This window comes from Trichosurus vulpecula, chromosome 6 (assembly GCF_011100635.1).
Source record: "Trichosurus vulpecula isolate mTriVul1 chromosome 6, mTriVul1.pri, whole genome shotgun sequence".
In the NCBI taxonomy this organism is placed as follows: Eukaryota; Metazoa; Chordata; class Mammalia; order Diprotodontia; family Phalangeridae; genus Trichosurus; species Trichosurus vulpecula.
In genome coordinates this window covers 264,007,590-264,021,468 of record NC_050578.1, presented here as the reverse complement: position 1 = coordinate 264,021,468, position 13,879 = coordinate 264,007,590, and the positions used below count along the sequence as shown (strand labels likewise).

General features: G+C 34.8%; 1 protein-coding gene and 1 pseudogene across 1 annotated transcript; one reads left to right on the top strand and one right to left on the bottom strand.

Moving 5' to 3' along the window:
- Positions 1 to 3,148: 3,148 nt before the first annotated feature.
- On the bottom strand, positions 3,149 to 4,090 carry LOC118853751 (olfactory receptor 8K3-like). The gene has a single exon (XM_036763951.1). The coding sequence runs from the start codon at positions 4,085 to 4,087 to the stop codon at positions 3,149 to 3,151; it is 939 nt and encodes a 312-aa protein (XP_036619846.1). The 5' UTR covers positions 4,088 to 4,090.
- A 6,223-nt stretch (positions 4,091 to 10,313) lies between these two features.
- Positions 10,314 to 11,348, top strand: LOC118855073 (annotated as a pseudogene).
- The last annotated feature ends 2,531 nt before the right edge of the window (positions 11,349 to 13,879 follow it).

Below are 13,879 nucleotides of genomic sequence, written 5' to 3'. Positions count from 1 at the left end.
TTTAAACTCTAATTTCTTCATGTATTTTTTTCTTATTTTTATTTCGCACCAGGTTGCTCATCATCATTGTCTATCTAAGGGATTTTGTGAAGATGAGGGAATCATCTATGAGTAGTCTTCAAAAAGGGCCAAACATTATACTTCTAGGTAGTCATTGATACAAATGAAGTACAAATGAACAAATTGATGTAGAAGTTGGTATGAGAGAGGGTGTTTAATGCTAAACCTTACTATCATCTGCAATGGGTGCAAGAGGGAATTACATAGATATAGATATAGAGATAGGGATATACATATATATATATATATGTATGCACACACATATACATATGCACACATGTAAAAATGTATATACACATATATTTGTGTATGTATGTATGTATGTGTGCATTGTGTGTGTACATATAATCTATATCTATATTTATATCTATATCTATATCCATATCCATATATATATCCATATATCTATATATATCTATATCTCTATCTATCTATATCTATATCTACATCTACATCTACATCTATATCTATATCTATATCTATATCTATATCTATATCTATATCTATATCTATATCTATATCTATATCTATATCTATATCTGGAGGTATGCATGTATAGTTTCCCAAAAAAGAGGGCAAGGGGGGAAGGTTAAAGGAAGGACTTTTGAAGGGGTGGGTAGGTTAAAGAATAAGAGGGCAAAGTAGTAGATAAATGTAAAGTAGAGAAGTGAGGAGGGACTGGGTAAATAGGGTCCCAAAAATAGTGAGGAAAAATAGGAAAGAGGAAAATGCACAAATAATTAAAGCTTATAATGTGAATGGGATGCATTTACACATAAAACAGAAATGGATAGCAGATTAAAAATTCAAATTCAACAATTTGTTGCTCCCAGGAAACACTACAAAAATATAAATACAAAAATTTAAATATAAACACTATAAAAATAAAAAATACACACAAATATAAAATAAAGGGTAGAAGATTTTATTATGTTTAAAAAATACAGAGATAGTAATCATGATCTCAGAGAAAGTTAAAGCTACAACAGACTTAAGCAAAAGTTGACACTGTGTCAACACTATGATTTAATATTGTTTTAGATCATTAAAAATAACTAGATTTTAAAAAATACCTGACAATAAACCTTCCAAAATAGACACAAGAACTATATGAACAGAACCACAAGATGCTTTTATATACAAATAAATTCAGATCTAAATAATTGAAGTGATATTTGTTTTCAGGAGTAGGTAAAGCCAACATAATAAAAATGTCAATTTTACTTTATTTATTTAATACCATCACAATTAAATTACCAAAAAATTATCTTACTCAATTAGAAAGAAAATAACAATGTTCACTTGGAAGAACAAGAAGTCAGCAAGTTCAAAGGAATCTGTGAAAAAACCTATAAAGGAAACAGATTGAGCAGTATCAGACCTTAAACAATAAGATGAGAGCATGGTTGAAGTATAAAGTGGATAATTTCTATTTTTTAATTCAAAATTTTCTGGTATAAATAAAGGAAATGTAGCCAAGACTAGAAGAAAGACAGAAAATTTGTGGGGGTGGGGGAGACTTTCATAGACAATTTTTTAGAAAAGATGTGATTGGGTTGGAATATTGTGGTGTACGAAATGATGAGCTGGCTGATTTAGAAAAACATGGAAAGATGTAGGCTTATGAAAAAGGTGTTATCAACCTTCAGATAAAGAGATGACAAGTGGAATTATGCATAGCACACTCCTACATATTTGTGCATGAGTGTATATGTGTATATTTATGACATCTTTCTATATCTCTATCAGTATATTTCTATATCTGTCTGTATCTATCTACCCATCTGTCTAGACACTTGTTTAGTTGTAGCATTTTCTAGAGCAGGAGGTGGGGGGGGGGGAAGGAAGGGAAAACTGAAGTAAAACTTGCACAGTAGAGAACAAACTAAAACATATAAGGAAGCAAAGAAAAGCTGAGCAGCTTTGAAAATAACGTGTAGTATTTATATAGTTTTTCTTTAAATGGAAATTTATTGTTTTATATTGTATCCTCCCTTATATTCTATTGTTAAAACTCTAATGTAATTTTTTCTTTTATTTTCTAGTTTTGTATTTAAGTTAAAAAGAATTTTTAAAAAAGACCATGACATGTGAATTCTGGTTGAAGACTCTATGCTGTTGGTGCAAACACAGGTTCATGGCATCATAGAATTTGAACTGAAAAAAGCACTTAAAATTTTGTCATCAAAGTCTAAAGTTTTATAGATGAGTGGGAGCCAGAGAACATAAACCTATTAGCCTGAATATCACAGGTCACAAGTAATAGACCTTCATTGAAACCCAGGTTCTCTAACTCTACAGAATGTCCCAAAACTTAGGTTTATTTTAAGCTTTAGAAAATTAGATCTATCCTAAGATTGTTGGGACCACCTGTATAACTCAGCACTCTTTCTATCCTAGCACAAAAGTGAAAAAAAAAATGGGAATGAAGCTGGGGGAAGAGATGGAAGTTTTCTTCAAGAATTCGAAGAATTATTATAAAGAAGAGGGAATCAACTTGTTCTACTTGACAGAGAAGACCCAGAATGTCTGGAAATCCTAGAGGGGAGATTTTGGTTTTGATAAGGACTTAACAGTAAAAAATATGCAAAAGGAAATTGGCTGCTCTTTGGATAGTTGGCTTGCATGGATATATTGCTTCCCTTATTCAAATGTAAGTTCACTGATGGCAAGAGCTATTTTTGTTAATTTATCAGTGTAGTCCCAATGCCTTGAATGGTAACTGGCCCCAACATTTACTAAATGCTTGTTACTTGATTTTCCTAGGTGAGTAAACTTTAAAAAGTTATGCTATTGACTATTGTAGTATATAATGAAATAGATTGTTTTATAGAGATATTTTGTATTAATCCTCTAAAAGGTCCCTTACTTAAAAGGTTCACCAAACTAGGATTTATTGGAGGTAAACCTCTAAAAAAACTACTAACATCTAATCAAAAATCATTCATAAACAACATATTAAGAGAACTGCTTTCTCTCTAAAAGACAAGAGAAAAAAATCAGGGAGAATTTGGGAGAAAAGTAGTACATACTTACTTCTAATAATGAAGTGGAATCATAATACTATATTGGGCATTAGAGGGAAGGCTTATATCATTTTTTTAAAAAGTCTTTTCAAGGCATCTTTCACTACTTTGTTCCTTAAGCTATAGATCAAAGGGTTGATCATAGGGATGACCAGAGTGTAAAACACAGAAGCCATTTTGTCTGCATCAAAGGAATGGCTAGACTGGGGCTGCAGGTACATGAAGACAAGTGTCCCATAGAATATAACCACCCCAGTCAGGTGAGAGCCAAAAGTAGAAAAGGCTTTCTGTCTGCCCTCAGAAGAGTTCATCCTGAGGATGGTTAGAAGAATGAACACATAGGAGATGAGGATAATCGGAAAGGAAGAAACAAAATTAAATGCAGAAAAAATAATAAAGATTAGTTCAATCTCCCTTGTGCCAGAGCATATAATGGACAATAGGGGGAGACCGTCACAATAGAAGTGTCTTATTACATTTGACCTACAGAAGGATGATGTAAAAACATTTATTGTGATGAGTAGGGATATTATGGTACTATAGAGGTATGACATAGCCACCAAAAGCCAACATATCCTGTCTGACATGATGACCATATAGTAGAGGGGCTTACAGATAGCAACATAGCGATCATAGGCCATGGCTGATAGGATAAAAAGTTCACTGACAATAAATATCACAAAGAAAAATAGCTGTATTGCACATCCATTATAAGAAATGATATTTTTCTCCTCTATGAATCCAACTAGCATTTTTGGTCCAATAGCTGTGGAATAGCCAAGATCAACAAATGCCAGATGCCTGAGGAAAAAGTACATGGGAGTTTGGAAGAGGGAATCAACCCTGGTTACAATTATCAGGCCCATGTTCCCCACAACTATAGCCATGTAATTGAGGAAAAACACAACAAACAGGGGGCCATTTAGCTCAGGACGGTTTGTGATGCTGCTAAGAATGAATTCAGTCACCTGGCTCACCGAGGTTTCATTAAGATTGATCATTTCTTCCAAGGAACATAATCTGAGGAGAAAAGAAAGAAGTCTTCTTTGAGTAGTTTGCCTAGAAAACTAAGCAGTTAATGACTAGAAATGTGTTAGATAGAGATGAGCAGGAATTTCTCTGCTCAGTCACAATGGGATTTTATCTAGTTAGGTGTCATGTGGTAAATTCACTCAAATTGAAATAATATCACATTGTGTCATTTGATATAATAGAAAACCATATCATATCATATATCATATCATGTCATGGCAATATCCTATCACAAAGAAGGTAGTGAATGTGTTTTTATTCTAAAAACAGTAAATTATGAAATCTTTTCTCCAAGCGATGGAGCAGGTCAATATTATAGATATATTTTAATACATTTTAACTGATTAGTTGGTCAAAAATTTTAATGAGCGAATAATGTAGGACAGAGAATATAACATCACTTTATGAAGGAATTGTGATGAAGTACATGTCAAATTTCTTTGAAGCTAAGTAGTGATAGGATAAATAACAAATCCAGCACATTTCCAAAAATCCTCTGCTAACCATGTAATCTCCTGGTTGTTAGGCCATTGTCTATGATTATAAGTTTCAAAGTGATTGCCAGTGGCAAGAGACAGAATTTCCTTTTTAGGAGTTCCCTAAACCATTGAAAACAAAGGTGCAGGGTCTATTACAGTCTCTATTACATGTAGTCATTAATTGTATGACATCCAGGGCGACTCCATATGTCTACTCACTCTCTGTAGTCTCCCTTCTCTGTCTTATCAGAAAGAAAATATTTTTGAGACTGCATTATGAAGGTGAACTAGGATAACAATTTTGGTTTTTCTTAATAAATCTTATTCCAAGAAACATGAAAAGACATTTTAAAAAGTGCTTCTCGTTTTTCAGATGATGCCCACTTACATAATATTGACTCACAGATCACTCTGACCCCATAAATTATTATTGATCAGTATTCCTTGAGAAAAACTCTTTGCTTTCCTTAGTTACAGAAAAGTTTCAGTAAAAATTTTAACAGTTAGGAACTGTCATTTGATGACTTTCCTGGAATGATTTTATGCCATTTCAATTTGATCGAGTTCAATTGAAGGCCACGAAATTCTTCTGTTCACCACCATAATGATCATAGTGATCAAGTTTTTGAACTGAGAATTTTGGACCCCGTATTTTTGACACCTGCTGAAATGGAAGTTCACAAACAAATATTAATGCTACCTGCTTATCTGGAAGATAGAATCTTCTGCAGCTTGTTTATGTAATCTGTACTGACACTTGCTAGAGTCAGACTTTATGGTTTTCTCTGTCCCCATGAGGCCATGTGCCTAAAGCAATGGAAATCTTTAATTAATTTTGTATGACCGAATCATGGAAATTAACCAGATAATAATAAGTGATAAAGTTGAGTGACCTCACCTAATTTCATGAAGCCTTTGTTATGTTGCAGGCTTCTGTTTGTGGGTGATATGCCACATTTGTATCATGCCCAGGAAAATTGTATAGACTTCTACAAGGGGATTAGAGCCAAAAACAGTTTATTTTAGCCACCCACACATTAAAAGTCAAATAGATGAAGAACTCTCAGTAAATCAAGGTGTTGTGTGAAAGATAAATTTATGTCTATGGAGAGGTTAGTGGGCTATCCAGAGTTAAGAAAAAAAAAACCTTAATAAATTTCGATATCACATATGCTATACAAAACAATGAGGTAAATTTAATGCAAAGTTTTATTGAAACATAATTGGGAAGACGGGGAGAGGGAATAGGGAGGAAAGAATGGAGACAACCTTAATAAAATTAAAAACTGCACATTAACATAGAGTAAAACTCCTGTAGTGGTGGTGATGTTTGGGGGAGCAGAGAGACATGGATCAGTTTAGCTGGGATGATTTTTTTCTTTGGGAAGGTTTTTACTCCTGGAGAGGATGTTATGCTTCAAAATGTCCTTATGAATGTAAGATACTTCATTCCTGATTTTGGTAACCACCTAAAGCTGGCCAATAGATAAATATATCAAGATTTCAAGAGCCTAGTTGATTTTTGGAGTTACAGAGCTTGCAGGAAAGAAACAAAAACTCATGCTTGGACAGGAACTATTTTTCGAACAGGGCTGTATTAACCTTAAAAACTGTAATTTCCAGTACTTCTCAATGGCTGAATTCTATAAACTACAGACTAACATAAAGAGAGACTACCATAATGGTATCAAGATCACAAGGCCTTACCTTATATTAGCATAGTTCTCAGTTGGTCTCCAGAATGGTTGGACAAGTTCACAACCATATTAAGAAAAATTAGTATAGCTATGTTTCCATAACCTCTCCATCATTTGTCATCTTGCTTTTCTTTCATATTAGCCATATTATAGATATGAGGTAGTAGTTATGAGTTGTTTTGACTTGCAATTCACTATTAGTGATTAATAATTTTTTTCCTTTGAACATTGATAGCTTTGATTTCTTCATCTACAAACTGACTATACATATCTTTTGACTGTTTATGAAGTGGAGATATTTTTATTTAATTCAATTCCTTCTATATTTGAGAATAGAAGCTTTTATTAGTGAAACTTGTCATACTATATATTCCAATTTATTGCTTTCCATCTAATTTTATGGTAATTGGTTTTATTTGTTTAAAACACTTTTAATTTAAAATAATCAACATTTAACATATGATGTCCCATGATTCTCTCTATCTCCTGTTGGAAAGTCTTTCCTTATCCATAGAAAGGACAAGTTTTTTTTTTTTTTCACACTCCCTTAATTTGTTTATGATGTACTCTATGTCTATAACATATACCCATTTTGAGTTTATTTTGGTATGTGATATGAAATATAGGTCTATGCCTACTTTATGCCAAACTGCTGTCCAGTTTTCTTAGCAATTTTCATAAATGCTGAGTTCTGGACCCCAAAACTTGAAAGTTTGTGTTTATCAAATATTAGCTTATTGTGGTCACTTAGTACTGTGTATTGTGTACCTAATCTATCCCTCTGATCCACCACTGTTTTTAGCCTGTACCAGATTGTTTTTAAGGATTACTCCTTTGTAAAATAGTTTGAAATCTTATACTTCTAGGCTACCATTCTTTACTTCTTAAAACTAATTTCATTGATATTCTTGATTATTTGTTTTCCTAGAAGAATTTTATTATTTGCTCTTCCCTGTATAAAAAAATCTTTTGTAGTTTACCTGGTATAGAAATGAATTTATAAATAATTATGATTTTTTTTATTATGTTGACTCAGCCTGTATTAGAGCTATTAGTATTTCTACAAATGTTTAAATCTGTATGTGTCTGAAAATGCCATCATTTTTGTGGTAGCTAGGTGGTGCATTGGATAGAAGGCTGGGCCTGGGGTTCAAATCTGACCTCAGATACCTGCTGTGAGACCCTGGGAAAGTTACTTAAGTCTTTTTATGTCAGTTTACTCATCTGTAAAAGAATTGGAAAAAGAAATGACAAACTACTCCAGCATCTTTGCAAAGAAAATCCAAAATCGGGTTACAAAAAGTTGAATATGAGTGAACAACATGAAGCAATCTTTTTAAATGTCAAAATTTTGCAAATCATATCGTTGGACTTTGGACTTTGAAACACGGAACACAGCAGTGTCAGAAATACTTAACATGTAACTCTAGATGCAGTCCAATTCATTTTACAAAGGTCTAATTTTGTGGTGAATTCCTAAAGCTTAGTGAATAGAAGCCTGGCTTATCTGTATGAGAAATGGAAGAAGTATATCCAGTCCAGCATGACAAAGATGCATGTAAATGAGATGAGTTTTAGTCATTTTTAGTCATATCCAACTTTTCAGGCCACCACTTGTTTGACTTTTGTTTTTCGGCACAGATACTTAAGTAGTTAATCAATTCCTCTTCCAACTTATTTTACAGATGAGTAAATGGACGCAAGTAGGGTTAAGTGAATTGCCCAGCATCATACAACTAGTTTCTGAGGCCAGGGTTGAACTCAGGAAGATGAATCTTCCTGACTCTAGGACCAGCATTTTATACACTGCTCAACAAGATCTGTAGTCCTAAATTATGGTAGTGTTGGATAAAATGAGTGATTCAGACAATAAAATTTGCTGACATGTCCCCATATCTTTCTCCTAATCCATTATGTGAACTAAGAATTGATATTCTCTCTAGTAAGTAGTTTTCCCACTGATCTCAAATTCTTGTACTTAGGGAATCTCAAGAAAACATAATACTCTCCTCATCTGGACTGAGCCATTCCATCAATGTTCTTAGTTAATATGTACGATTTGCCTTTTGTCACTTTCGGGATTGTTTCTTCTCACCATTATGCATGTGTTTATTACTCTCAGTAGAACACCAGTGGAGCTAAGTATCACATATTCAGAAGGGCATTTTGGAGCATGCCATCCACTTCAGGGATAATAAAACTTCCTATAGAAGAAAACCTTCAAAGCTGAATTGACTCATGTTTCGCTTGCTCTCTAATATATCATACTCGATGTAAATGTATATTTTTGAATTATATGAAAGTTCTCCTCCCTTCTCCTTTCCTCTTTCTCCTGTCCAGTCTTCCCAATCACTTTTTAATAAAACATTGCATTAAATGGATCCCCATTGTTTGATGTACTATTTTGGGCATCTAAACTCAACAAGAGGTATATATTTTTCCTAGCTCTAGCTGACCCACTAACCTCTGTATGCACAAAAATTTACTAAACACAGAAGGCACTAATCTATTGACAGCTGCACCTACACTGCAGGATTGTGTACAAAGTATGCCTCCACTCATGAAGAACAATGGTCCATAGGTGAACCCTATGTTTTCCAAAGACCGTCTACCGTGCAGTAGATTTTATATTTTATTTACAATGAATGAAATTATAAACCAGTGAACCTTGTCACTTATAACTAACTGGGCACTTTCCATGGAATGATCATATGAAATTTATTAAAATTCCCCAGTGCTTCAGGGACAGGTCCTCATGGGGACTGAAAAAAACCATAAAATCTCACTCTAAGTGTAGATAACATGAACAAGCCACAGAACATTTTTCCCTTCCAGAGAAGCAGGTAATATTATTTGTGATCTTCTCATTGCCATAGATTTCAAAAATATGGAGTCTGAGCAGCTGAGTTCAAAAAGCCATTTACTATGGCCACTGTAAAGGGGAATGGGACAACTGAGAGACCATGTGGTGAGTTCGCTTAAATTGTAATGGCGCAAAACCAGTATAGGGGAGCCATCAGATGAACATAGCTAGCCATGGTAATTGTCAAAGAGGCTTTCTACAATCAGAAATATCTAAGAGCTTTTGTCAAAGGACATTGATTGGGAATAATAAATGAGATCCCAGTGATCTTTCAGATCGATACTATGCAACTAGATATCATCTGAAGGGCAAGCATGTTCTTTTGTCATAGAGTCCCTTCTTGTCTTTGGCAATGAAAATCATTAAAAACACTAAAATTAAATGTCCAGCTCACCTTCATAATCTAGGTAGAAAAATATTTTCGTTCTGACAAGGCAAAAGGAAGGGAGGCTACAGAGAGTGAGTAGATATATGGAGTCTCCATCGATGTCATACAGTTAAAAACTTCAAGGGGGAAAGAGTACAATAGAACCTAGACCTTTCTCTTCAATGCTTTGGGGCCCTCCTTAAAAGGAGATTCTATCTCTGTCACAGGCCATCACACACACACACACACACACACACACACACACACACACACACACATATATATATATATATATATACATATATATATATTTATATAATATGTGTGTGTGTGTATCCCTTATCTTGTCAGCCTCAAAGCCAATGTGATACCTGTTTCACCACAGTTTTTCCATAAAATATTTTTTATAATCTGTTGCTCATCAGGATTCCATTGTAATTATTTGATTCGTTGATTAGTTAAAATGTTTTAAAACGTATTCATGATATTATATTATCCCTTCACTTGGGGATAAGTAGTTTCCTAATTCATTCTTTATTTTGTAAATAAAGTTACATTCACTTTCCTCTTGCTGACAAGAGGTTGATATATTATGATAGGATATGCAATGCTATTACATGAAATCATAAGATGTGGTTGGACCTAAATTGAAAAAATGAATTTGTAATTGGGTGGGAAAGTTATTGATAATTTTATATAAAATATTTTTGCAAACTAATTGCCTAATTACTAATGTAAACAGTACTCAGAGAAAGTTTCCTTCTTTTATTTTCAGATTATGTTCCTTGGATGAAAGAAAAGAATAATCTGAATGAAACTACAGGGAGCCAGGTGACTGAATTCATCCTCATGGGCATCACAAACCATCCCGAACTTCAGAGCCCACTCTTTATAGTGTTTCTCTTCAACTACCTGGCCACAGCTGTGGGGAACCTGGGCCTGATCATCCTAACCAGTGTAGATTCCCACCTCAAAACCCCCATGTAGTTTTTCCTCAGGCATCTGGCATTGGTTGACCTTGGCTATTCCACAACTATTGAGCCAAAAATGCTGGTTAGTTTCATAGCAGAGAAAAATATCATTTCTTATCAGGGATGTACAGTACAGTTATTTTTCGTTGGGATATTTATTGCCAGTGAACTCTTTATCCTGTCAGCCATGGCCTATGACCAGTATGTGGCCATTTGTAAACCCCTCCTCTATATGGTCATTATTTCAGACTGGGTATGTTGAATCTTAGTGGCTATCTCATATCTTTATAGCATCATCGTATGTCTAGGCATCACAACTGATATTTTTAAATCATCTTTCTGTGCATCAAATGTAATAAGACATTTCTACTGTGACAGTCTCCCTCTATTATCCATTGCATGCTCAGACACATATGAGATCGAAGCAATCATTATGACCCTTGCTGCAATTAGTTTGCTTTTTTCCCTCTTGATTATCATTGCCTCCTACATGATAATCCTTGTGACCATCCTCAGGATGAACTCTGTTGAGGGCAGGCAAAAAGCCTTCTCCACCTGTGGCTCTCATCTCACAGTGGTAGTGGTGTTCTATGGGACACTACTCTTCATGTACCTGCAACCCCAGTCCAGTCATTCCTTTGACATAGGCAAGATGGCCTCTATCTTTTACACTCTGGTCATCCCCATGCTCAACCCTTTGATCTACAGCTTGAGGAACAAAGAGGTTAAAGGTGCCTTGAAAAGACTATCTAAAAATTATGTAAGCATTTTCTTTAATAACCAGTTTAATGTTTTTTTTCCTATTTCATTATTAGAAGCAAATAAGTTTCTGCTAGATTTCTTTGCGAACTGATCTCAAATTTTCCTCTCTTCATTTAGACAAAAAAAGTTTCTTTAATATGAAGTCAAAGGATGATGTTTGTTTGTTAGTTTGTTTGCCAACCACCTGTACTACATCATTTAATTGAAAGGAACTATTAGAGGACTTAGTTCAAAAATATCTTTATAAATTTGGTTCATTTTGTAATACACTAATATACATCAAAACAATGGTTGGAGTTTTCTTCTGTGGGAAGATCAATTAAAAAGCAGTTAGAAAATGGTTTTGCCAGGTACCGTGCCTGGCATTGGGTATACATAAAGTAAAACAAATAGTTCTTGTCATCCTACATTTCATTAAGGGCAACTGTACTACTCATCACAGCAGACTATCTCCTTTTGAATATTTCTTATTGTTAAGAAATTTATAGTTTTTATGACCTCTGTTGCCCATCTATTACTTCTAGCCATTGATCTTGGTTTCCTCTGAGCAGAACATGTTGATTACATTTTTAAATAACAATTATTATAATTCATGAGGAAAAATTCCATCTCTTCCTCAGCCTGTAATCCCAGATCTTTCATTCTTGTGCTTCAATGTTAAGAAAAATGGGTTATACAGGGTGTCCCAGAAATCTTAGTGCAAATTTTAGTTTCTAAAACTTAAAATGAATTAAGATTTTTAGGCCATTCAGTGCCCTTCAGGGACATGGTTGTAAATAACAGGTCTATTACATATGATTTGTATTATTTTGGGCAACAAGTTTATTGTCTTTGATGTACACTGATGTATAAAATGTGGGAGTTTAATGACATAAATTTTAAGCAGCATTCAAGTTAAAAATTTATGAAGACATGAAGCTATTCTTTGTGATAACAACACGCTGTTTTCTACTGATGATCACATGTCATGAGTTGTTGTCTTTCCAGTATTTTTGTTTCTTTTTTCAGTTCATTTTAGAAATTATGAATTTCCATCCTCAACATTGTCACCTAAAATTGGACATATTGGTCCCAATGTGGTCTAACTTTTAATTTCCTATGCCAGGATGTCCTGTCTATCTTAGTTAAGATCATATTACTTTCTTTAGATGATATATAAAACCCTTGACTTCTACTGAAGTTGGAATGCATTAAGAATGCCAAGTTTTCTTCAAAAGAACGCCTACGAAACACCTTTTTCCCCTTGTGAAGCTTTTATTTAAAGACAAAATCAAATATAAGCATTGAGAATTGTGCCATATTAATTCCTTTATTTTTACATCTCATCTTAATGCCTATTAAGTTTAGCAATGGCTAGGAGAAATTTCTTAGCTTGTATGGAAAAACAGGGCTAGAGGCAAGAAACCCAGGAGGTTTGGTGGGCTGATTAAGTAAGAATATTCCTTCTTGATAGATCTAATGATTTAAAATTTTCTCTTCCTGATTCTTACAACTTCTATCTATATTATGAAGGCAGAATTCATGATTTCAAAGAAAATCGTATATATGCCTGAATGGTTCAGAACCTCAGGATATAAGGAATTCCAGTAGAAGGCAGAAGAATTAAAGCATTTATTCAAGCTCCAAAGCAGCAGATCCACGAACCAGTGTCCCCAATTTGATATCCTGGCCAAAAGTTTCCAGGCCCAATAAGTCTGCCTCACAAGAGTAACCAGGAGGTTACAGAAAAACATGATGACATTAAACCAAATCACATTCGTGCCTCCCTGCTCCGGCAGCGCCTACTTCTTCAGCTCCTTTGGCTTTGACTTCAGCTTCGTCTGTTGCTGTTGCTATTGCTGCCACTGGCTCCAACAAGTCTCAGTCTCAAAGCTGTGTTCTCTCCTCTTATACAGTTTCAGAGGTCATCAAGCATGGTCTGAGTGACCAGAACTTAAGCTCCTGTGATTGGCTCTGGTTTTATCTCCTCACCTTAAGACCCTGGGAGCTTCATGCCCACATGGGCTTAGCATCTAGTAATTAGGGGTTTGGGGCAAACTTAGGAAAACAAACTTAGGAGCAAAGATCTAATCAGACCTTCTTAGCTGGCCCCTTTCCCTTAGTCCCTTCCCTTAGTCAGCCCCACCTTGGGCCCTACCTTAAGCCTATTCAAATGGGCAGGGAAGAGCTTCTCATGTACTGATTGCCTTAACTTTCAGCCCCAAGATCTTTTACACCCATTACACAGGCAACTTGTGTCTAAATAGGTACAAACTCTTTTTCTTCCCCCCCTTTTTTTTGTACAATAGAATCCCCCCACACCTCCCTGAGATGAACACATCACTTTTGCAAAATACTTAATATCTCACCATCAGAGTGGCCACATGGCTCACTTGTTGGCCCCTAGATCTTTGTATCCATTACATAGGAAACAGGTGCCAATAATACCATAACAATAAAACAATACAGCAAGGATAATACAACATAAGTACACAGAATAGCATCATCATCCCCTCCCCCCCCCCGAACAATTGGGACTCAAAATCCTTTGGTAAGGGGTGAAGGTCTCTTTTTCCAAAGCTTCTTCTTGCTGAAATTGGACATAGAACTGTCCCTGCCCCAAGAGTCCCATTCCAGAGGTCA

Coding starts and splice junctions, on each gene's coding strand:
- LOC118853751 (XM_036763951.1), bottom strand. CDS start 4,087: ATGATCAATCTTAATGAAACCTCGGTGAGCCAGGTGACTGAATTCATT.